We start from the raw sequence: 24,240 nt of genomic DNA, 5'->3' as shown, positions 1-24,240 counted from the left end.
GAATGAGATTACTTTCCCCTTAATTGCCTCTACACCAAAGTAAGCTGAAGTAGTATTTGAAAATAAACTTCCTGTTTTAGTTTTACGTCGTTATGCCTTTGCAGAAAGTAATCGCTTGTGTAAGGCTGTTCAGAAAATACAGTTTGAATTTCACAACCGTATCACTGTACCTACAACGATATTATAGGATAAATTAAATGACAACGGATCTCACTAATTCACTGAATCTACACGTAGATAGAGAGCGTTGGCAGATTTAAGTATTTTGCTGCCTAGGCAACTTATAGTCGAAGGCCCCTTCGCCCATCACTACGCCATCCCCCGATACGATATCCACTAATGAAATTGTTCTAAATGTTGATTATTCTTTTGCGGTCCTTCTGAGCTCAGCGGCCCTAAACAGTTTGCCTAGTCGGGCATCCCACGGGTGTTGGAAGGAATAATGGGAATACTTTCTTTCATACTGCTCTGTCTGGCGTCGTGCAGATGGGCTAGTTATAAAACTGTAATTGGGTTGATTAAGATTCCGTAAGCTTCGAAACATATATGATGTAGTGCGTCATCCAATGAAGATTAAAGAGCAGTGCTTCGAAGTGCGGTACCCCAGGCAGTTGCCCCTATGTAAAAGCTATTGCTGATTATTCATACCTTTATGTTTTCAGTTTTCAATATAACTTGCTATATATGTATTTACTCTTTAAATATAAAATTTCATAATTAGTTGATTTTATTACATTTAGTATGTTATTCCTCCAAAGTCCGGATTTCCCGAATGGTACCAAATTTCCTAGAAATGAGGGCCATCATACTCCCGGATCCTCTCGAGGAATGGTCATAGAGGGCACACACACTGAGAGATATAATATGAATGTGCGTGTGTAGTATTGTGTCTACCCATTTTTTATGGCACGCTTCGCCACTGGTTCTAAAAGTCGTACATGGTAGTTGACATATCGAAATTAAAATTTGATAAATAAATCATAGACTTGCATAGTTTGTTTGTGCTTTAATGCTACGTGAAATGGACAGATGTGGTTTCCCATGAATTTGAAAGTTTTGTTTACTTGAGTGATTGAAATTTGTGTCGTAAGAGGTTAAAAGATTGAAACGAAGTGAAAGGAAATTTCTAGCTTTGAGTCCTACGCTTACGGTTGTTACGCTGAGAAGGCTCAATTAAAGTGAATAATTATGAAATGATTGGTAGAACGAAAACGTGGGAATAAAACTGAAGAATTCATGGACACGATTTTGTACACCAACAATTCGCGTCGCAAGGAATCAAACCTAGGACCAACTATTATAATGTCGAGTTAACTTTAGAGGTGTGAGCTATCATGAGGTTGAGTAAAAATGAGGATAGAACCTAACGTGATATCCTCAACATCATAATTGAAATTGAGAGTTTGTAAATGGTTACAAGGTTAACGGGAAGGGAAGTGGCGTACGATTGAATTTAAATACTTCTTATAAGCCCTATGGAGAGGTTGACGAACACCGTAATCATGTGGTTGAGCGTATTTGACAGGCGTAATGTCTTCTGGTTAAAGAGACTGAAGGGGCTTGAATTTGAGATTACGTTTGACGAAGCTGGGAATTTTTTTAAGGTTTAACATGAATGAGGTTGAAACTCGCGGCAGAGCGTAATTTGAACATTGAGATTGACACTAGGAAGCTTTACGTGGCTTGAAGTTCAGAATAGGAAGAGTGTAACATTGAATGAAGAAGGATTAAGAGGTTTGATGTGGTATGTCATTGAGGGTAATAGAAATTGAATAATAGGCAGTTACGATGTGAAATTAAAATGAAATCTCTTAGTTTAACGTCCCATGTTTATACCTTTTTGGCTAAGGGAAACAGTGATTTGGGTTAAAAACTGAAATATTTCAGTTTTACGTCGGCTAGGCTAAAAGAGTCGGTGGTGATCAGAAATGAATGAAGAAAGTGGGAGAAAACGGGAAAACCCCGACATCAGTTGTGGATTTACAAGAATAAGATATAGAATATCAGATTCTAAAAATGGAAAAAATAAAGACTAAGTTCGGTAGAGGTATTTTAGTTGAGTGTGAAAACTTTGGTGAATCTGGGTGGAAGGAATACCTTTTAAACACACAACTGATAAAATGAAAAGTAATATACGTAGTTAAAGATGGATTAAGGTTTGAATATACTGGACTAAAAGATAATTGAAGCGCTTAGAGGATAAAGGTGTTATGTTACATTTTTGAAACTCTGCATTCTGGCGGTTCAAGCACGTATTATATGTTAATCATGCTACGTAACACATTATTTCGTGAATCCTAGACTGCGTGCAGATACTTAGAAACGACAAAGGCGGTATGTTAACGGACAAAGTCGTGAGAGTCAATTTTCACGTCATATTCAATTCGTTACATAACACAATTATCCGACCGTTGAATTCTGTGTTATGGAAATTTAATAATTTTCTTAACCAGGTATAATAAAGAAGTAATGGCTTTCTATTTAAACAAGATTGATATTACTGTTTTAAGACATGTTAAATTATAAGATTTAGAGAAAGTATTATGGAAATTAATTCAATTTCATAAGCATTGCCTAACACAATATACAGGTGAAAAAAAATTTAGTACATTTAGCTGGGAAATATTATATCTTTATAGTAATAATGTTTGATGATATTTTCTCATAACGCATAAATAGTTTATATGAAGCCGTTAAATAATGGATATTGTATGCATAAATTATTTTTCAAGAACGGGCAATAAAAGAATGAAATTTCTAAAATAATTGTAATTAAAAAATCGAGTAGTTAATATAGATTCATTATTACTAGAGATTTTAAAATTTTTGTAAAGAATGTACAAGATAGTGTTGAAATTGTCTGATGTAAACGGATGCTCATTTCCTTTAAACTATGATCAATGGACAGAGTTTGAAAAGTGATTCTTTTCAATTAAACGTGACGTAAGTCACAGATTTAACTACCAATATCCAAACTTATTCAACAAAGGATTAAACTATCGTTTGACTTAATTATATCTTAACTAGGAGTTGAGATACTAAATTTCAAAATTAGTTCGGGTGAAAATATAGGAGAGAGTTTATTGGGCAAGTACTAAAACTTACTCTTCCCTTTGAAATTTCTACATCTTAGCTTCTCATTAACATTTAAACTACCCGTAATATTTTCACCCTCGCATACGTTAATACAAAGCATCAAAACTAATTCTTGCGTTTGAATTTTTATGCACCTTAACTAGAAGCGAAATTAGGGCTTCTGGAATATACCTCTAAAAGTATGCAACCCGGAATACATATATGGGCTATCTACATATGCAGTCAGATTGCCAAAATATTCAATAGGAACTGACATACTAGTATTCTTATGTTTTTGAATTTGCCGATCAATTGAGCAATCGGAACATATTAAATTACTCACTCACGCTCTTTTTAATCCAACACTTTGCTGATAGATGTCTCTTGTTTTACTGTTACGTTGGTAACGAGCTCTTAAAATAGTTCTACACTTATCTAACAGATGGCTCTGTGCGTATGTATTAGTTACTTAGATGCCACACGAATAAAAGAGTGAATTTTCTCGTAGTTGGTCGCCTTAGCCAGGTAGCTCAATTGGTTAAGGCGCAGTTCTATGAAGCTTGGGTTTAACTGACAACGTAGGTTCAAATCCAAGCCAAGGACTTGCAAATTTATATCTGTGGCCAGGGTATAAATTTGTGTTTCCAAATGAACTGTAAAGTGAATTGAGCTATTCAGTTGCATTCCATGTCAACAGATGGCTGGGCCTCTCTGGTACTTGGATACAGAGAACTAAAAAATCCTGGGATCCATCTGGGAGGGAAACATCAACAAACACCACTCTCCTAGATGGATCTCAGGATTTCTGCCACGGCAGTTTTGCTGCTTCAATCATGTGAAACAGTCTAAATAAATCACTGGTCAATAGAACATTTGAAGATTTTTAAATATTACGAACTTCCAGTCAGTTAAAGCATAATGCTATCGTGATTCTGCACATACTGATTTTCTTGCGCACTTTTCCTATTACTATAAGTTGTAGTGAGTCTGCTTCCCAATCCGCTGCTCGTCACTAGTAGTCAAACTCCTACAGAAAATAGAACAATGATACAATTTTGGCTACAAAACCACAGCACCTTTTAGTGCCATAGAAATCACCAATACTTCGGAATGAAAAGGGTTTAATTTGATAGCATTAGGTTTTCAAAAGTTCAGTAAATATTACAGTTCCAGAAGATCTCCAGATATTCTAGAAGCAATTAGCATCAGCAGATTTTATATAGTCGCATACGCGTCTAATGCACTTCAAGAAACTGTAGAACTAACTCTCTCTCTCTCTTACATTCATTCAATGAACAAGTAATGGGAATGGGTACAAATAGTAACTAACAGAAAATCTAATAATAATGTAATGTACTCTTTATTACTTGAATAAAATTTATGAACAAAAACGGTGACATCAAATAATAATATAAATTCACCACAACACTATAAAGTCACAATCCTAAAAATATATAAATTGCAGTTTTCACAGTACATACTACTGTTCCCTAACCGCATTTCCGTATATTTCTTAATATTGAGAGAGAAACTGTAATCCTGGTTTCTAGTCAACATTATATATATAATGCGCGCCAATTTTTTTTTTTTTTTTTATTACGTTGTGAAAACTTTTATCCGGTTTCGTTGCGTAAGATCAAGTATTGAAACAAATAGTTCACTCTTTGAACAAAACTACATATCCATCTATATCACTTTATGTACGACATCGTGATCCATACATACATTTCATTTTCTTGTCACTAATTATGAAACATGTTGTTTACGATACTTCTTGAACTACCATTACTTTGTTCTGTTCTCTCATTGCCAGATGAACCATTATTCCTTACAAGCGGCATTGTGGAGGGATATAAAGAAATCTAATATGTAAACTAATCAAACAATTGTAAAATTATTACAGATGCTTTATTTAATAGCAAAGTATTCGATTGATTTGTTTTAGTGTCACCCTTCTTCATAGAGAGCAGCTCTAACATAAGCATACTTCAAAGGAAATATGACATACATTAAAATTTACGGAGAAATTGTAAACAAGTTTGAATACTTACATATACAAAACTTATGATATAACAGATTATTGGCGTGAGCATTCGTAATAGTCCTTCCTGCAAATCTTCATATAATGTTTTAGTTGTAAGTGTTATTTCAACATTTCTGCAATATATTTTACTATTAATGGTAAAATTTAGCAATTTTGGGGGCTTGACGCTAATTAACCACACAACATTTCATGATATATATAAATTGGCTTCTTATTTGTAATACTAATTGTATACAACATTGCCCTTGTTAAAAATAATAAAACTTTTTAGTCTAGCAACAAATGTTAATGTTAATTCGAATTGAATTACCACCCTACCTTTCAAGTAGCCAGGATAATGAGTAAATATCAGCATTAAAAACTTGCAAAGCATGTTTTCAATTCATTCATTTATATAAATGAATAGTCAAGAAAACAAAGATATGGTTCATATTGTAACAATAGAAGCTATTATTCGCGAAAGACTTAATTGCAAATCTTATTCATTATTTTTGAATTCAAAATAATAGTATAATTTAGTAACATACCATACTCATTACACTGGCTATAGAAAATTGTCAAAATATTTTACATTCCTTGTGAACACCATCTGTATTTTAAACCAAAAAAATCCCATAAGTTATTTAGAATAATTCTATTTCAGAAAACAACAGCAATATGGTTTATACACAGCTCAAAATGTAAATTATTCATATATGACCGAAAATGCTGCATTAATAATGTTAAAATTATCCATTTCTGAAATAAATGTTTTTATACGCTGCCTCTCTATTGAACTTTTTGTTTACTAATAGTAAAACAGAAAAATATTCGCCATATATGGACTTCGAACATCATTACAAGTCTACTTCCGAATGTTATCCAAATTATTTGCATGACACGCACATTTTGTGAAAAGAGCTATGCAATCATCTACTCTCAATTGTTGTTCAAGGAATTCTGAAATTCCTTATACACGCTATTTTTCCTGCTTGCTACAGGAATAATATCGTGTAGAACACCCACTTTTCAATCGTAATACGAGAACAGAAAGAAACAGTGATCGGGAACAAGCTCCTACACGAAATCTACATTGTCATAATTTAAGCAAAGAATCACAGCTACCGTCACTCCCAATTGCTTTGTCAATGTAAGTAGAAATATCATAACTTGTGTAATCATTAAAAAAAAAAAAAAAAAAAATGACGGCAGAAGAAATTTCAATCTTCTTATCCGAATTTCCACTTATTGTGCATCTTACCCAACCATCTCAGGTTCTGCAAAACAAAACGCAATATCACATCCATATTCTTCTTACAACATGTATACTACTACAATTTAAAATACCTTCAGTTTAGGTTCCAATTACTAATTTCTAAATACGACACATCCAGAAAAAGGAAACTTTTATGCCAATTAATGTACATACTCTTCATTCCAGTATACAATATATATCTACTCATGACGGTTACATAAATTTAGAGACTTTTCATACAAGTTAAATAATTCCTCGGTCTTTTATCTTCTAAAATCACAGTTCCATTAAGGAAAATTCTACCCTTTCACTCAAGAAGCTGCTCCTATTCTAAATACAGGGTTAACATAAATGATTTCTTCGTTTTCAAAAGTATTACACATGAAAAGAACCACAATCTCACCAAGTTTGTCTTGTGTATTCCATGTAACAGTACGAGTCCATTATCTTTCCGATTGGGTGTGGCAGTGTGAGGTTAGTACCTGTGGAAAATGGAGGGAAGGCAAGAAAAAAGACGTCATCTGGACGTGTGTCGTGTCACCAAATGGGCACATATTGAACATTATATACACCCTCTGCAAAACTTGGTGAGTTTGTGGTTCTTTTCATATATCTTTCATGCGTATACGTGTAATTCATTTTGAAAAGGGTATATTTTCAAAGGTATCATTTATGCTAACCCTGTACATCATTCAGTCCTCAATCTACAGGAGAAAGGTATCGGACGTAATAAATGAAAATGTTTACATGACAAGCCGGTTTGTGTTGTGTGAAGAATATAAGTTTGGACATATGATCAATTCAGCACATTACGAGTTTATATTCAGGTAACTTTACAATGACTAAAAAGTTAACCACGGTATTCGTGTTCCAAAATAATTACCCTTAGTATCAATGAACCACAAGCCTTCCTTCAAACAACAACTTATATTTGCCTTTAGAACTAGTATTCACAATAAGAAACCGACAGCTACTACTAGTAAATATCATTTGAACTCTTAAATAAACTACAATTAAAATATCAATTTTAAAGATGTTCCAGCATATAATATATGAAAGAGATTGGTTAGTTGCACTGGCGTTCAGGGTCTCTTTCAGAAGTGAACCTACATGAGACGGGCCTAAGCTTAACATTCAACCCGAATTCCACGAAGAAAAGTAATTTCAGGCGAGGCACTAAATCATCACGCACTTAAATGTGTATCTCTTTCCTGCTGAATACGTTACCAAACTCGCTTCTTTGAAACTGCGCTCAAGACTAAAGGTTATTGAAAACAAAACACCAATTACAATCCATTAAAAAAAAAAAAAAAATCTTTGCGAGACGCACTTCACACAGCTACAATTATAGACTTTGTACCTGAAATGTTCTGCAACGCTCTAGGAAAAAGTACAACACTAGCTACAGAACGTTAACATAACGAAAATTTCTCAATCTCATTTAATTATGAACAGTTTATAGCACTATTTTCATAAAACTTTACAAAATTTGTATATGCAACATCAATAAAAAAAAAAAAAATAACTTTCTTTCATGCAATGTTGCCATTTACCTGGACCCATAACGTAAATGAATGAAATTACTGTCTTTTACGCTAATATGTCGATGGCCTACCTCCATTCACCATACTCTTACGAAATTTCTCCCCCAGTCACAAGTAAATGACAACGTTGCATTTTCATTTAACATTGGGCGCATAAAGAATGTACAGCCCAAACGGATGGTCCGATTTAAGAAAAAATTAATTTTAAATTCAAAATATCATATTCGGAGACGGTTTCTTCTCTTATATTTTACTGTAACTTTGACATAGGGTAACTCTGTTATTATTAGAGAAATTTTGAGACACCCTAGCATTAAAGACTGAAAATACTCACAATTGGTGTATTTGTTAACCGAGTTTATTATTGTGTGCGCGCCCTACTATTTATAAGAAAAATAAAAAACGATGTAGAAAATGGAAACAAACATATTTTAAATAATAGAGTTTGCATTATCACAAACGATTCAAAATAAATATGATGCCTGCCTGAATGAGAGACGTACAACATGAAACGCAAAGATGACAAAGAATAAGGGTGTTTTGACTGTGGACCAACAAATGCCCACTGAAAATATCTAAACCCATATTTATTCCAACTAAGAAATCTTCAGTATCATATCTTCTTTATTTTATTGCCTTTTCAGAAAACATAATAAACCTTATGTATTGCGTATTTTAAAGTATAAATTCCGCAGAAAACCATTCTGTAGAAGTCATACAACAGCTCTGCAAAATACTACCACCTTCCCATCGTTACCAGCAAAGGTGTAAACACTCATTTTTTTGATTACTTCTCAACACTGTCTGCAGTTAAAAGCTATAACAGGAAACACACTTCCTAAAATTCAAGGTAACTAGTTGGATCAGAGGGATGGGGTGTTACTTCGTATCCACCACCTAATATACAGAGTGTTTCGAAACAACACCGTTTGGGAGGTGATTCTTGACACCAAGACAAGACAAAAAGTAGAGACCAATCTGGGTGTACGAGTGGTTCCTTTCAGAGTTATAGGCTGCCGGAAAGATAAAATTTCATTTTTTTTTCAAGGTAGATAGCTGCAATACTATGGGACCTATCGTAGTCGGGTCCAGATTTCACTTAGGAACTAATATGTGCTATATCCATGTTTCAGAATCCTGCGGTACTTCAGCAACAATTTTTATAGACAGTTGGTGAGTACTACAAATAGACTGAAATAGTGATGTCGTCATTTCCTTTCCGTTACCATGGTGATCGCCATGTTTTTTTTTTTTTTCTATACAAACGCGTTCTAGTACAAACAAGAACAACGGCTGTAAATTTATTTACGATTATAAAATGTTTTAACGACTAATACAGTTGGTGGGAACGGGTACAGATTTAGAACAGGAAATGCGTTTAGGAAACAACAAATAAAATTTTAAAAATCAAAAAGAAAGATCTCTTTTTTGTTTTAGAAGTGTTAATGCTTTTGGGACATTTGTTTTTTCTTATGTCCACTTTTGTAATATTGCAGATTTCCATTATCAATAGAAGGGGGGGGGGGAGCAAGCTTTTGGAAATTTTCAATCCGAACCATCAGTGGATGAATATACAATAGGTACGATTTATTCTTATATTCCGTATCAACTATTTTTTTTTTTTAAAAAAAAAGCTTTTAGAAACAGTACAATAAGAAAACAACCAACTATAAATGGTTAAACATATATTCTAAACACTGTTAAACATTAATCCTGTACACGTATGTAGTGTTATGATACCTATATTAATGAATCAAAAATTTTCCAGAATTATTTAAGGTTAATACTTGATTATGAACAAGATAAGTACATTTGTTTCCTCTTTTTCTCTTTCTATATCTTTGTTTTTTTTAGTTTCGTTGATTAGAAATAAACATAAATATTTCATTCACTCTAGTGTTTGCAATTCAGAAATATTTCATTACTCTTTTCACTTAGCATTAAAGTTCTTTAGGTATTTAAGCTACTTGTTGTTTAGAAAATAAAATGGCGATCACCATGGCAATGAAAAGGGTGTGACGTCACACTATTTCAGTCTATTATATGACCGTAGCCAAACTCCCTCTATAAAAAATGTTTTGTGAGTACCACAGGACGCTGACATATGTGGAGCATTTGATAATTTTTGTGGCCAGCTTTCTTCAACAAATTTTAAAAAAATGAATATCAGTAAAACACTGTATAATATAATGTTAGATTATTGTAGCGGAAGATAAATACAAGCACCGGGAGAAACCATTACAATAAATATCACAAAAGGCTGCCCATAAGGGCCCTTAATGTGGGATGTTACGCTACAACCATGTTTAAATCACCTAAATAATATGCAAGAAACAATCGGTGTTGTGGGTTATGTTGATGATCTGGCAGTTGTATTTTTAGCATCATCAAGAAATGAAATAGAAAGAAAAGGGCAAATAATATTAACAGGATTAGATAATTGGTGCAAAGAAAGTAAGTCAAATTTATCAGCAAGTAAAACTAAATATATGGTCTTTAAAATTTGACCAAAGAGGGATCCAATAATAAAAATTAATGATACAAAAATTGAACACGTAAATGAATGCAAGTATCTTGGGGCATGGATCGATAAGAAATTAAACTTTCATACACACACAACATAACTAACAGAAAAAAAGCAAAGAAAATAGCCAACAAATTTCTAACAGTTGTAACAAAGGATTTTAGATTGGACAAGAAGATATTCAAGCTATATAACAAGACAATTTTAATGATAATCTTACAGTACTGGGTGGGCACATGGGGACACCAAATTTTTATGAATATTAAACTAAAAGAAACTTTGAGAAGAGTACAAATATTTATTTTAAGAAGGGTAAATAACATAATGAAGACAATCCCAGCTGAAGTACTGCAATTACTCACATTTTCTTAATATTTGGAGATTATCGGTTCTTCATATGTATCAAGACCCTGATCCAAAATAAAGAAATAATGAAGATAGTAGAAATCACGGGAGAAATATGAAGATATTGAACGAATCATTCGAGCAAAATGGGAAGAATAATGGAAAAGTTCCAGGAAAGGTGCCAGAACTAGAAATATCATACCAGATTTATAAACAAGAGAAAGAATGGGAAATATAAGGAAAGAGAGGAAAGAATACGTATCAGGACATGGGCCATTTCCAACACATTTTAAAAATTAAACTTAAGAAACGACGATAAATGCTTTTGTGGTGAACTTCACACTCCGGAGCATGTTTTCTGGTCTTGCGACAGATATGTAACAAATGATACAATAAAAGAAATAAGGAATGAATTGGAACAAGGCATAAAAGCGATGATAGAAGAACAGAAACTAGAAAAATTTAGTATTCTGGCCAGGCACGTTTTAGAAAACCTTTGGAAAGAAAGACAAGAAGAAAGAGAAAGATAAATTTTATGTGATACACTAAAAATCCAACAAATAAAAGATAAAATTAAAGAAATTTGATATCAAATAAAAAAATAGCTCTGAGGAAGCTAAAAGCGTTATATGTTTTGGTGGTTGTGTTCTGTCTGTGAGTGCTGTCATGAGGCAAAATTCAAGTTTATTATTTATGTAAAGATAAGCAAATATGAGAATCATTTTAAGAAAATCCTGAATTGTCACAGCCGGAATCGAACTCGCGCCCCCAACATTATGAAACTAACGCTTAAGCCACTACTCTAAGACATCACTGTTCTGGGAGAAGGAAAAAAATGGAGCTGCAGTGAATTCAGTAATTACACACTTTTACGATTCCAGTGTAATAATACTGAAACATTCTGATTTCAGTCATGATAAAATAGTAAAATATCATGCAGAAAGAATAGTCCAGAAAAGTCAACTTTAAATTGACAACTCATATGTACGGAGGTGCTGCCGTATTCTCTCGCCTCGGGCCCTGATTTTTCACGGCACGGCATTGGACAGATACTGATATTGATTGGAATCTGGTGTTTCAGGGCACTGGATTATGTTTTTAAGTTAACTAATTTAACGAACCTTCCTCAGTACCTTGTTTCCTATTTTTACGCGTTTTACTCACTTTTACAGTTTTTGCACTAACTCTTTAAGAACAGGGACAAAAACTTAGAAACATTGAGGACAGTTAAAATCACAAACACCATTTGCCCGTTCTTCCCTTGCCTGAAGTAAAACAATAAAATATGGTGAACATGCAATTTTTGGTCTTCCATTTTCTATGTGGTGTCAAATCCAGAGTTGGAGTGACCCACTCCGACCCATCATCCACCGTGACCCACCACTCACTATGACGCACTCTGACCCACCGACCCTGTGTGCTCACTGCACTCTAGACAGCATCTTCTGACGCGACAAACACCAATGAACCACAAAATTACTCCCCCAAAATATGTTAACTCATCTATATGTGTGATTTGTTTACATTAAGGTGAGTCTAAAAAGGAACCAAAAAAGTACCCTGGAGGGGGCTCTAACCACCATTCTTATGATTACTGGGCGGGTGTTCTTTAGACTGCGTCATGGAGGCGATGAAGGAGACGTCGCATGTAGAAGTATAAATCGTTGAGATCTTTTTAATTTGGTCAATCTGAGTGCTCTTTTAACCGTATATATGAGACGATAACTGTTTGGGATAAGATAAAATGCGTTCACCATGTAATTTTGTAACAAAATGAAACATGTCTATTTTAATTCATAGTTCTCCCATACTCACTTTCTAATGATCGACAACAGTTGCCATTAAATTCATACAAATATTGCACTCAAGATTTTTCATTTTTACTTCATGATGTTGAGGCAGATGTTATTCTTGACCCCCGGAGCTCACTTTAGGAACAATTCGTCAGGAAAAAAATAATATATAACAATAACCGCATGCACATGACTGGCGATAGTTCGTGTTGGTCACTTCGCGATTCTCTCGACGAATCGAAGGAGCGCGGACCAAAACGAAGTCCTCGCTGTTACGCGGTGGTATCTTCAACACTCCGACGCGAGATATCTGTTTCGACTCGACGAAACCCTGGGACACTAGCGGCAATCCTTCGACTCGTCTCTATATTGACGTTTACGCGCAAGTGGGCCACTAGGTGTTGGTGACGTTTATGGCATGGGGTAGGTCCATTTTCATATATTCTCGCTGCTGAAAGGGATGTTAAACCCAACTCAACAAAAAATACAGTGCTTCGCATCATATATCCATATATGCTTACTATACGCTTTATAATAATTGCTGAAGCTTTTTTATTATATGGAGCGCTTAGAGCACAGGGCAATCAACCCATAAAGTTGTGAGAAAAATAGACATAAAATTTGTAATGTAAGCTTCTGTATGTTGGTCTACGTATCTTGATTTGGGACTTTCAAATTTCATCCGTTTTTTCCACTGAAAACTATCGATAATTCAACAAGGAAATAATTAGACCATGATAATTTAATTGAAATTCATCGCAAGTTTGCCCATGACAAACACTTTACCATTCTATATCGTAAAGGTCAGATCCATCATTATTCTAACAGAGCGGTGCTTGAAGGATTGACCGTAGAAATTCAAACTCCGATTAGTTAGAATTTGACAACCTGGTTTTATTACAAGTATAAACTCTTTAGTCGGTAGAAAAGAGGACGTGGATCATGTGTAAGAGTTGATGATGATGTGTTTTGGTGGGTCAGTGGTTCATGGTAGGTAGTGGGTCAGAGTAGGTGGTGGATTACAGGTCAGTGGGTCGCGGTGGGTGATGGGTCTAGTTTTCATTGACCCACGCCATCTCGGATCAAATCTGTAAAACCAAACCAATCAAAGAGCAATATTACTACACAAAACGCTCAAAATCTTAGCTATTCTTGACAAACTATTGCATGATCCGAATAACTCTAGTATATCCACAAACCATCATTTGTCATATTTTACCGAAATACGTCATGACTTTTCTGACAACCTGATACTTTGCGTATTAACAACATTTAAAGCAGTGATGTGCCGTAAACTATAATATTACGTCTACGCGATTGTCTACTGGAATTTATACGTAATCTACATTACACCTTTTCTCGTGTAGACTATGTAGACAACCACGATCAAATGTAAGGAAGAATTTCATTGCTCGTTTGTTCATATTTTTTCATTCAGTTGTTTTGCTTCGGTGCAGGGAAACGACTAACATATAAAAAGTAGAGGGAATTATCTAATCTGAAAGTGATACGAATGACAACGCTGAAGTTGCGCTGTCGATGCAGCTGTAGTGTTTAAGAAAGGTAGAAGAATGAATCCTATATCCTTTGTCTGTGCATACCACTTCCTTAGATTTTCCACTTCGAGCACTGCTTTTATAATGAAACGTACAAAACTAATTCTCACCTGTGGGCTTTCAGTCTTGAAGCTGCTGTATTTGCCAATTTTGCATACTTTACAAAATGCATAATATTTGTTATTTTCCTTCATCAAGACGAAACTAAGTATTCGAAAGTTACTATTCGCTGGTCTAGGTATTTTATTTTGTTACGCAATTTCGCAAGGTAACGACAAAAGAAAGCTCCTTTATTGTCCACGACGCCATATTAAATTAAGTGTTGTTGACATATTCTACATAGTCTACGTTGTTTACATTGTCTACGCATTGTTGACACGTAAACGTAAACTATCGTTTTTTACGCGTAGACGCACATCTCTGATTTAAAGTTCATTGATCTCATCACTTGTTCCCTCATGATCATCACAACCTCTAGGGTACTTCCCGCAGATATAGAAAGGTGAAATGTAGTATCCAGGCTTGGTGTAGCGTGCAACTAAACAAATGAAAAGCAACAAGATAATATTTCCCTCCTCCAAACCCCCTAAAGTGGAGTGTGTTAATTATTCAATAAAATATAAAATATGTAGCCAAGTCTCGACTTTGCAATAATAATAATAATAATAATAGGAACTGGTTAGAAGCTCCGCGGGGGTTGGTTAGATTCTGTTCTCTTGCTCAATTTTTTTCTGTACATTTTACATGACCAACTTCAAACAGCTGGCTAGGGTAGCGCGCGAATACTGAAACTCTTGAGATCGGCGTAAATGCTGCCGGCTCTTCTTCTTTGGAAATTAGAAGTTACGATGAGAAAGAATAGTAGTAATGTAAATGGGGACCAGTTAAAAATGATGAGGTAGCCTCAAGTTGAAGAACGTTTCGTGATATTTTCCTCATTGACGAATGTCTATATAACTTGCTTTTGAGTTACAGAAGGAAATCTCGAGTAAGTCATTGTGATACTCATAAGGAACGTCTTCTCATACGAGCATTAGTAGTTTGTATAGTCTTACATGCAACGATTTTAACTAGCTAAAAGTTTAGATAAAAGGTTAAGTGACGCGGTAGGCAAGTGGTTAGCGTATTGAACTTCTGTTCGGCGGGCCCGGGTTCGAATCCCGGCAAGGTTGTAACTTTTTCAAATGTTTCAATTTCAATACATACTCAGTGTGACAAGAAAGATCTCTCCTCCAGAAAGAAAAAGATGTTGGAATGAGGAGAATTGGAGGTCTCTCAATGAAGGCAATCATTTACTACCATATTTCCAGCAGTTGTTCTAGATTTTATATTTTCAGCTACTTTCAAGCATTTTCTGATTCATGCGTGCTCAGTATTTTTATTTCTCTAAACATACAGTATATAAAGATATAATAAATTACATACACAGCAATATTAAGATAAATATATGGTGTTCTTTGGAAAACACGATCCGAACCATAGAGATTCATCTTAGAATGAAGAACTGTTTTGTTGGTCACCTACTTTACAATTTTACCTGGATAAACACCTGGATCAGGGATACCAACTGCTGTCAGTGCCGAGAAAAGTTACGTGTAAGTTGGGTTGCATCTGTCTATAGACTGTTTCAAAATCACAGATTTCATGCTTTTTAAAGTGTCGTAGGTAAATCATAGTCAAAGCAGGCAGATAGTCTTTTCTAAAGGCTTTGGGCATGCTAAATTCATTTTCACCGGTTGCCAGGCTCGATCTGTCCTCGTTTATACGCTACGGTGCCATTTTCCAATATGGCCGTCACAATTTTCAAACATTTAAAATTCATGAAACTCCGTCATCTTTATGTCAAATTATATGTTTTTGTGGCTAAAATAATTCAAATCTGCAGTCCATTTTGCACAGGAGTGACTGGGTTTTATGTTCAACCATATTCCAAAATGGCTGCCATAATTTATTTCAAACTTAAAATCAATGAAAATTTATCTTTGTGTTAAACCTTATGCTTTTGAGGCTGAAGAAAACGCAAATCTGCCGTCCGTTTCTACATAGAAGTTATCAGTTTTGACATTCTGCCATTTAAGAACACGGCTGCCATCATTATTAAAATTTTACAAAGCCCATCAAAATTACTATGACCTTTACATAAAACTATATATTTATTAGGCTACCGATCAATTTTCACGAAAGTATTTGACTTGTAACCATTTGAGTTGAGTTTTTTTTTTTTTAGTTTTGTAGTCTCCTTTATTTGCTTACTACATTAAAAAAAAAAAGATTAATCTAGGCTGTTGCCGTAATCTTTCACAAGATGATTTTCATGCCATTAAGACAGGAAGAAAAGAAAAAAAAATCAAAGAAATTCTTATTTAGAGAAATTCACCTTTGTTAAACTTCGCTATTTTATTTAGATATTGTCACGTAATCAACAGTCATAAATATTGGCTATAGTGTTTCACTGTTCTTTCCATAGACCAAATAATTAGATTCAGTAATCCTACAAATTTCTTATATTCGACATAAACATGCTATAATTTAGTATGCACAACGATTATTCATTTCAAAGGAAAACTAAATTGTTTACCTGTACATCCAAGAACTTGTGGCAATGGCACTCCAGTGAGCAGTCTACTACGTCTTCATACTAGTGTCCAGTCATCCATGCATTACTATTTAATTTAAATGTTATCGCTATTATTTTGATATACTAATAAAAGAGTGAATTTTTCGAAGTTTAGTAACCCATTTATTTCTTTTATTAACAGACAACTAAAACTCTAACATCAACAATAACAGAGAAGAGAAGAAAAAAAAATCCATTTCTATCAGTGGAGTTAACTTCAAGAGGAAGATTTTAAATATGCAATTATTGTTACTCCTAATTTTCTATTAATAGTTCACAGATGTATTGCTATGTATATGGAACATTACAATAAACGATGAATACTGTACATGTATAGTTCGAATCATTTACGTAGTTAGTTGGAAGATTAGAATATTTATCGTTTACTCAGTCTAGATATCTTTTATTGAGATATTCAGCATAATTTGATCATGCAGACACTATGAACGTCTAGTCGCATTGTAAAAGTTCACGGTAATACCCACTCACAGATTGCTTCGTCAGGTTACATTTGTCAGTTAAGCTGTTCACCTTATTCAAATATTTAATCTTATTCAATATTTAACAATTTGAATATGTCTGTAATACATATTACTTAGTTAACAGGTGCTTCACATATATATAAACAAACATATCATCACATTTCAATATACGTAGAGCGCTCATTTTACATATGATTCGGATATTTGAGCATACGGACACATTTCCGTATTCAAATTACTATTATCCGTACATTTTATCACAAAAGATTACTAATATAAGAAAACCTACCCTAACTATCCTACTCTAACTTAACCTAAAAACATTATTCAAAATACTTCACTTTCATAATACACACAAACTATTATATTTCCGTGAGGTATTAACCGTGAATGAAGGATGATATTGTTATCTAGACTGAAGCATATGAGACAATTACTATCTCGGCTAACAATGAGTCATTGCTCAAAATCAGCGATTATTCCATTATAGCATATAGCTAGTATAATGAGTATTCACTGTTTGTTTACTGTCAGAATTTTCATATCTACGATCAATAACATGGATGACTATGTGGAAAGACACTCATAAATCTTTCAGAACACGGTTGCGATAAGGTTAATTTTTGCTCCCCCATAGGCCTACCCGGGTTTGTGCAACTACAGGTATTTAGCTTCGCATGGTCAAGAATTGAGATTTCCTTTGCAAAACTAACATCACTATAAACAGTTTAAATTTCCAAGGTAATTGTTTTAGTTAAGGTCACCAAGTCAGAACAAAATGGCAGTTTACTTATGAATCCCCATGAAATTTTATGTTTAAATTTTTATATCACTTACATAATTGGCGAGTACCTCGATTCTACCCAAACATTTTAAGGTTGTTCAGAATCGTTTTTGCTTAAGGTTTATATTTCCAATTAGCGTTTTTAGCAATAATTTCTAATTATCGGGTACCGCACTACATAAACTCACCACCGTTAACTTACTACATTTTTTCACTGCCCCGGAAATCATAGCTCCCTCTAGGACAACTACTATTATTTTAACATATTTCCATAGTTATATATATATATAATTTATTATTATATCTCGTATTATTTCACCTCCAAACTTTCCAATTTAACTTCTAAATTCCGCTTCAGTCCCTTTTCTGTATATCCACTATAAATTTTATACTTAATTTGAACTACTGCACTTCCCGTTTCCCACATCCGGAAAACACATAAACAATATCATTTCGTTTTAATGACAACCATAGTTACTGTCATTTAAGACAGATTTCACCAGTGGTCGGTAAGTTTCCCTAATCTAAGGAACATTAAATTTTACTAAATTTTACGGAAATAAAAACCCAACTTACATAATTACTATACGTTTAACACAGATAGGCCTACTTTATTCGCTCAGTTCGTAAACATGCATATTATGTGTTTCTGCTCTGCATGTCTAATCAACGCTGTAATTATCCTCTTGAACCTTATTTACATGCTATACAAGGGAATTTGTTTTATATTATGAGAAACAGGCCTAAATACCGGTAGTGTAATACATAATCATAAACATAGTCAGCAGCCGTATTGTGTTCACCAGCTGTTGCAGATTAAGGATATGCGGACCATAATACTTCCTCTCGAAAATAACCCATAGGTTTAACAATGTTACTTAGTAATACAAAATCTACGCTTTTATATATATATACGAACGTATGAAATAATATTGTTACTGTTTACGGTAACAGTGAACTGTAACAGTTTAACGTCCGTTTCAGCAGCGAGGCTGTATGAGACGAGACCTATTGATTAACGTGGAATCCGAAACATATGAACTCCCGCCGGGAATCGAACCCGGGTTTCCCACGCCAAAATGTAAGCATTTGGTAGTCAAAGTTGGCAACTGGTATATCTTCAGAAACTTGAAAATTTGCTATACTAACTTAGTCTGTTTACATGGCTCATGCCGACTATGACAGCTAGTGAAAATGTGTGGCTCACATCAAATCATAAGCATACTTTTGGCTCACATCAAATCATAAGCATACTTTTATTCCTTTTTAAACAAGCAAACAAACCAACAAAAACTTAAAGTAGAGAAGCAGTTTGCAGAAATTTTTAGTTGGTATATTACTGGTACTTCATATAAATTAGCAGTGTCCCATGCGTCATTTCCATTTGGTGAAACACCTTGTCCTACAAGCAGCCTGCACTGATTATTGATGGCCAAACTTACATATTCGCATTGGGAAAGTCCCCGAAAGCAGAAACCTTTGCTGACTTTGCTGATGCGTTTGTTGCCTGTTTACTTCAAATTGGAAGTGTATTCTGTCGCTTAGACGTTGTGCGTTTTGTTTGATAGGTACTTTGAAATGTCAATCAAAGAAGGTACCTGGAAGAGAAGAGCTAAGAATTTAGCACCAGTGAGGAGAAACATACAAGACAGGAGTGTCCTTCTCCCAAAAAACTGGAACAACTTTATGGCTATGAAAGAAAATAAATCTGGCTTGGCAAATTTTCTGTCTGAACAGATCATTCTACAGGCTGCTCCAAGCAAAGTCATTTTTGTATCAGACAGTTTCACTGATGAAGATCAAATTAAAACATCTCCTCTTGTCAGTACAAAAGAGATGGAAGCCCGAAACGAGGAAGCTGACACACGTATGATTTTCCATTGTATAAGGAGCCATGCTTCCTCTATTGTTGCAGCTGCTCGAGACACAGATGTATTTGTTCTTCTGTTGGCTCATTTCACAAAGATATCATATACAAAGATCTGGATGAAGTCAGGAACATCGAAAAAAAGAAGTATATTCCAATTCATGATATTGCACGTCAGCTTGATAATGTAATCACTAGCTTTCCATTCTCTAACAGGTTCTGATACTACACCTTTCCTCGCAGGACATTTAAAAAATGTTGAAAATATACATAGCAAAACCGTATCTTTTGTCAAATTTTGGCCAAGGAGATCTGACTAACCAAATATGTACTGATTCAGAACAACTCATCTGCAATCTTTATAAGATTGACACAACTGGATCAGTGAACGATGCATGATCAGTAGTCTTTACACAAGGACGTCCTCTGGAATATCTGCCACCAACCAAACATGTCCTCTTCTTTCAAATCAAGAGGACACACTATCAAGCATTAGTGTGGTATAGAGCAAATAAGCAGTACCTTGTGTTGACCCCACCTGAGACTGTTGGATGAGAAATCAAGAATGGCAGCTTCATTCCTACTTTAACACCCCTGCCATCGGTTCCAGAGTTTTGCATTATACTTATCACCTGTAGTTGTACAACACAATGCAGAACGGCTAACTGCAACTGTAGAAAGGCAAAACTGAAACGTATTGCTGCTTGTAAGTGTAGCATGAGCCAGAACATCTGCAGGAATATTTTAAAGACATTATGTGGTATGCATTCACTTATTAAAATCAATGTTTTTTCCTTCCTAAAATTTAATTATTTGTAGTTATCAGATCCTGTGTGTAAATGTGCCTCTCTATTGTGTCCCACAAATGTCTGATTCCTAGATAACAGTACGCATCATTCCAACCGCATTTTCCTCAATTGTTTCAATTATAAAATTAAAGCCCGGTAACCACTGACAATGAATTTAGCATGCCCTAATCCAAAATGAGGGCAGCCATATTGGAATATGGCCGAATAACAAAATCAATCATTCGTATGCAAAAATAGAAATTTTCAGCCTCAAAACATATGGTTTAATATAAAGGTGATTAATTTTTAGTAATTTTAAATTTCGAATGATCATGATAGCCATATTGATATATGGCTGAACATTAAAATGCAAAAATAAACAGTAGATTTGAATTTTCCAGCCTCAAAAACATATAGTTTGACGTAAAGGTCACTAATTTCCAAGAATTTTGAATTTTAAATGATCATGATAGCCAGTTTCGAAAATGGCGCCATAGCACGAAACAGAGAACAGATCAAGTTGGCAACCGGTAAAAATGAACTTACCATGCTGAAATCTTTTAGAAAAGACCATCTGCCAACTTTGACTTTCAAATGCTTACGGGTGTTAACTTTTGTGAAAATTGCACTAGTTTATCTAAGTTTATCTAGGCATTCTCACAACTGCAAATTACCTGGACCCCAAGTAATGGAATTAGAGCACTTAGGGGGGAGATACTTTTGTGGCTGGGTGTACAATTTAAGGAAGAATCAGTACCATCGTAATGCATTCCAGTTTCAAGGCTCTCTCACCGGAAATCGAAAAATGAAAAAGGAAATGAAATCTTCGAGTTTTACGTCCCGCGATTATGTCGGTTAGGCTAAAGGAGACGGCGATGATGAGAAATGAAAGAAATGGTGGAATGAAGAAAGGGGGAGGAAACGGTAAAACCCCGAGAAAAGCCACGAGCACGGTGTTTGTCCAGCACAAAGCCCACACGGCGTGAGCTGGGATCGAACCAGGGACCCGAAGCATTGGAGATGAACGCTCTAGCACTGAGCACCGGAAATCGAATCGTGCACAAAAAATGCGTGCGTTAGTAACTTTACCAGCAGGGAAGGCTTGTTCGTATTATGTGGTAATTAACTTACTTGCGCTTAAATAACTCATTGTAATGGAAACAAAATTACACACACTAGAAATTACACTATGTTCTTTCAGTAAATTCTTCATCTGATAAGGAAAGGAAGAAGAAGTACAGAGAAAAGGAGAAAAATTGAAGAATAGAGAGAGAGAGAAAAAAAAAGCTTTGAAGTGTTCAGGATATTTCCATGTTGGAATACAAGGTCATGTGTGTACGTGATGTTGTTACCAGTCTAAAAGTAAGATAAACTAATGGGACAAATAGGTAGTGAGAGTACGGAGGAGCAAAGAAACAATAACTAAAGATAAAAATCTCCATAACATAGGGAAAAGAGACCGAAAAGTACACATTTACTGAAAGAATAATACACAAAGCTGAACCGAACTCAAAAGCTGCCAGCATGAAAAGCTGTAGATCACATTTTCTGTTGTCGAGCCGAGTCTGGCCACCAAATATAATGATCTTCTGATCTTAGGTGATAGGCTACTCGCTCACTAAATTTCGTTCAGATTCGGACAGTAGTTACTAAAAAGAAAAGTATCACGCAGAAACCAGCCGAGCAGAGCCTGTCCCTGCCCGAGCTCATCCGAACATATAACTAACTCACTCTATGGCCTATGGAACCCGGAGGCTTAATGCCGCGTTCAGAAAAGCTATCCACTGACTTCTATCCTTAGCCAACTGGATTCAGTTTCTATTTTGTATTCCTATTTCTGCGAGACCCATCTTAATATTGTCCTCTCATCTGCACCTAGGTTTTCCTAATGGTCGTTTTCTGATTGGACTTCCAGTTAAAACTTTAAAAGCGTCCCTAATTTCTTCCATTCTGGCTACACGACCTGCCCACCTGAGCCTCCTAGATTTGATTATCCTAACAATATTTGGTGAATGTTATAAATTGTGCAATTCCTCGTTATGAAGTTTTCGCCATTCTTGAGTCCGAACATTTGTCTCAGAATCTTGTTCTCACACACTTTCAGTCTACGTTCTTCTCTCAGAGAAAGCGACCATATTTCGCAACCATACAGGAGAACAGGCATGCCCAAAATATAACAATTTTTATTCCCTAAGTATGGGCTATTTGTCCATCAAATTTAGTTCAGATGCAGCCAATAGTTACCAACAAATAAAATATCACATACAAGAAGAGCCCAACCAAGCTTGTCAGAGCCCGGCTATCAAATATAGCAGTCTGTATTCTTTAGGCGACGGGATACCCGCCTACTGAATTTCGTTCAGATTTGGCTAGTAGTTGCCAAGAAATAAAGTAACACATACAAGGCGAGTCGAGCTGAGATAGCTCTTGACCGAGTCTGGTGATCAAACATAGCGATATTTATTCCTTAGATGATCGGTTACTTGTCCACCAAATTTCGTTAATATCCACCCAATAGTTAATGAGAAATCTGCCCAGTAGTTGCCGAAAAATTCACCCAGTAGTTGTTAAAACTAAAAGTGCGGAGTGATAGGCAACCTTTTAACTTAGGTGTTATGTGGGTGGACTATATCTTTAGGCGTGCTGTAGTAATTTAAACAACGCGAAGAACTGTATCACAGAAGAAATATGAACACTTACGTATATCAAAAGGTATTGAACAGAATAACTAATATACAGTTTAAAGTGAAGAGCTGTGCAAGTCTAACACGTGGTACTGGTACAGTGAAACAGGGTTGGTCCCTCAAGAAATAGACATTGCTTCTAAATCATCACTTCTGGGACGCCATAGGCTGAAGATGACTCCGCCCAATTCACTTGCCAGTCAAAATTAGGAAGAAAATCGAAATAATAAAGATAAATTAGAGGAGTTATTTGAAGGTTTTATCGTCTTCTTCACTAGATAAGGCACGCACAAAGAAACTTCAATTTAGAGAGGGAAACAGTGAACATAGCTTTTGCTCGTTATGGTGCTGCCATGTATGAACTTACGTCACTTGAGGTGACGTATCGAACCTTGTATTTCTTCAAGGTAATCGTTTGCAACAACATCAAATTGTGGTTGTGTATAATATTGTAGTGTTTCATATTTAAGTATCATGAATTTGTTAAAGAGTTATAGAAATGGGTTTGAATAGGGAATCGGGAGCACATCTTGTTGTGTCTGATTAATATTTACTCTATTCTAAATTATAACCTTTTTTCTTTCTTTATTTGTGCCGATTAAAATTTAACGTTGTGGTGAGTATTGGTCGCCCACTCGCAATAAGAACCTGACTCCTGTTATATTTAATATTGTTAATTTTTGTGGTAATTGGTTAAGTAACCTAATTCGGCCTAATAATTTGCTTCAGAATTTGGACTTTAAAAGCTATACGAAATTAATTATTCACTGGTGAAACTTCATACTAACGTTAGATCACTTTCCAACGGTGAAACCGTGATTTAATGGAACACTATAAACATAGGAATCATTTCACGTTATTAATTTTATATATATATATACGTTATTTATTAGTTTGTTATAA

The 24,240-nt window shown here is 34.9% G+C and overlaps 2 protein-coding genes across 4 annotated transcripts in view; one reads left to right on the top strand and one right to left on the bottom strand.

The window, feature by feature from the left end:
• Positions 1-24,240, top strand: part of LOC145674429 (pickpocket protein 28-like) — a 216,180-nt gene that overhangs the window by 170,661 nt on the left and 21,279 nt on the right. Inside the window, exon 14 of one of the 2 annotated variants that reach the window (XM_081744476.1) lies at positions 16,875-16,982. The exons of the other annotated variant lie outside the window; for it this stretch is intronic. Within the exon in view, the coding sequence (XP_081600602.1) occupies positions 16,875-16,967 (93 nt within the window). The 3' untranslated portion in view covers positions 16,968-16,982. Of the gene's footprint in view, positions 1-16,874; positions 16,983-24,240 lie in introns of those variants that run through there. 2 annotated transcript variants of the gene reach the window in all.
• Positions 319-24,240, bottom strand: part of LOC145674431 (coiled-coil domain-containing protein 174-like) — a 200,117-nt gene continuing 176,195 nt past the window's right edge. For both annotated transcript variants that reach the window (XR_014128928.1, XR_014128929.1), the window contains one exon: positions 319-6,375. The gene's annotated coding sequence lies outside the window, so the exon portion shown is untranslated. The remainder of the gene's footprint in view (positions 6,376-24,240) is intronic.

This window comes from Thermobia domestica, chromosome 17, assembly GCF_964235325.1.
Source record: "Thermobia domestica chromosome 17, izTheDome1.hap1.1, whole genome shotgun sequence".
Taxonomy (NCBI): domain Eukaryota; kingdom Metazoa; phylum Arthropoda; class Insecta; order Zygentoma; family Lepismatidae; genus Thermobia; species Thermobia domestica.
Note: the sequence above shows the minus strand (reverse complement) of the source record. Positions and strands in the feature narration are given on the sequence as shown.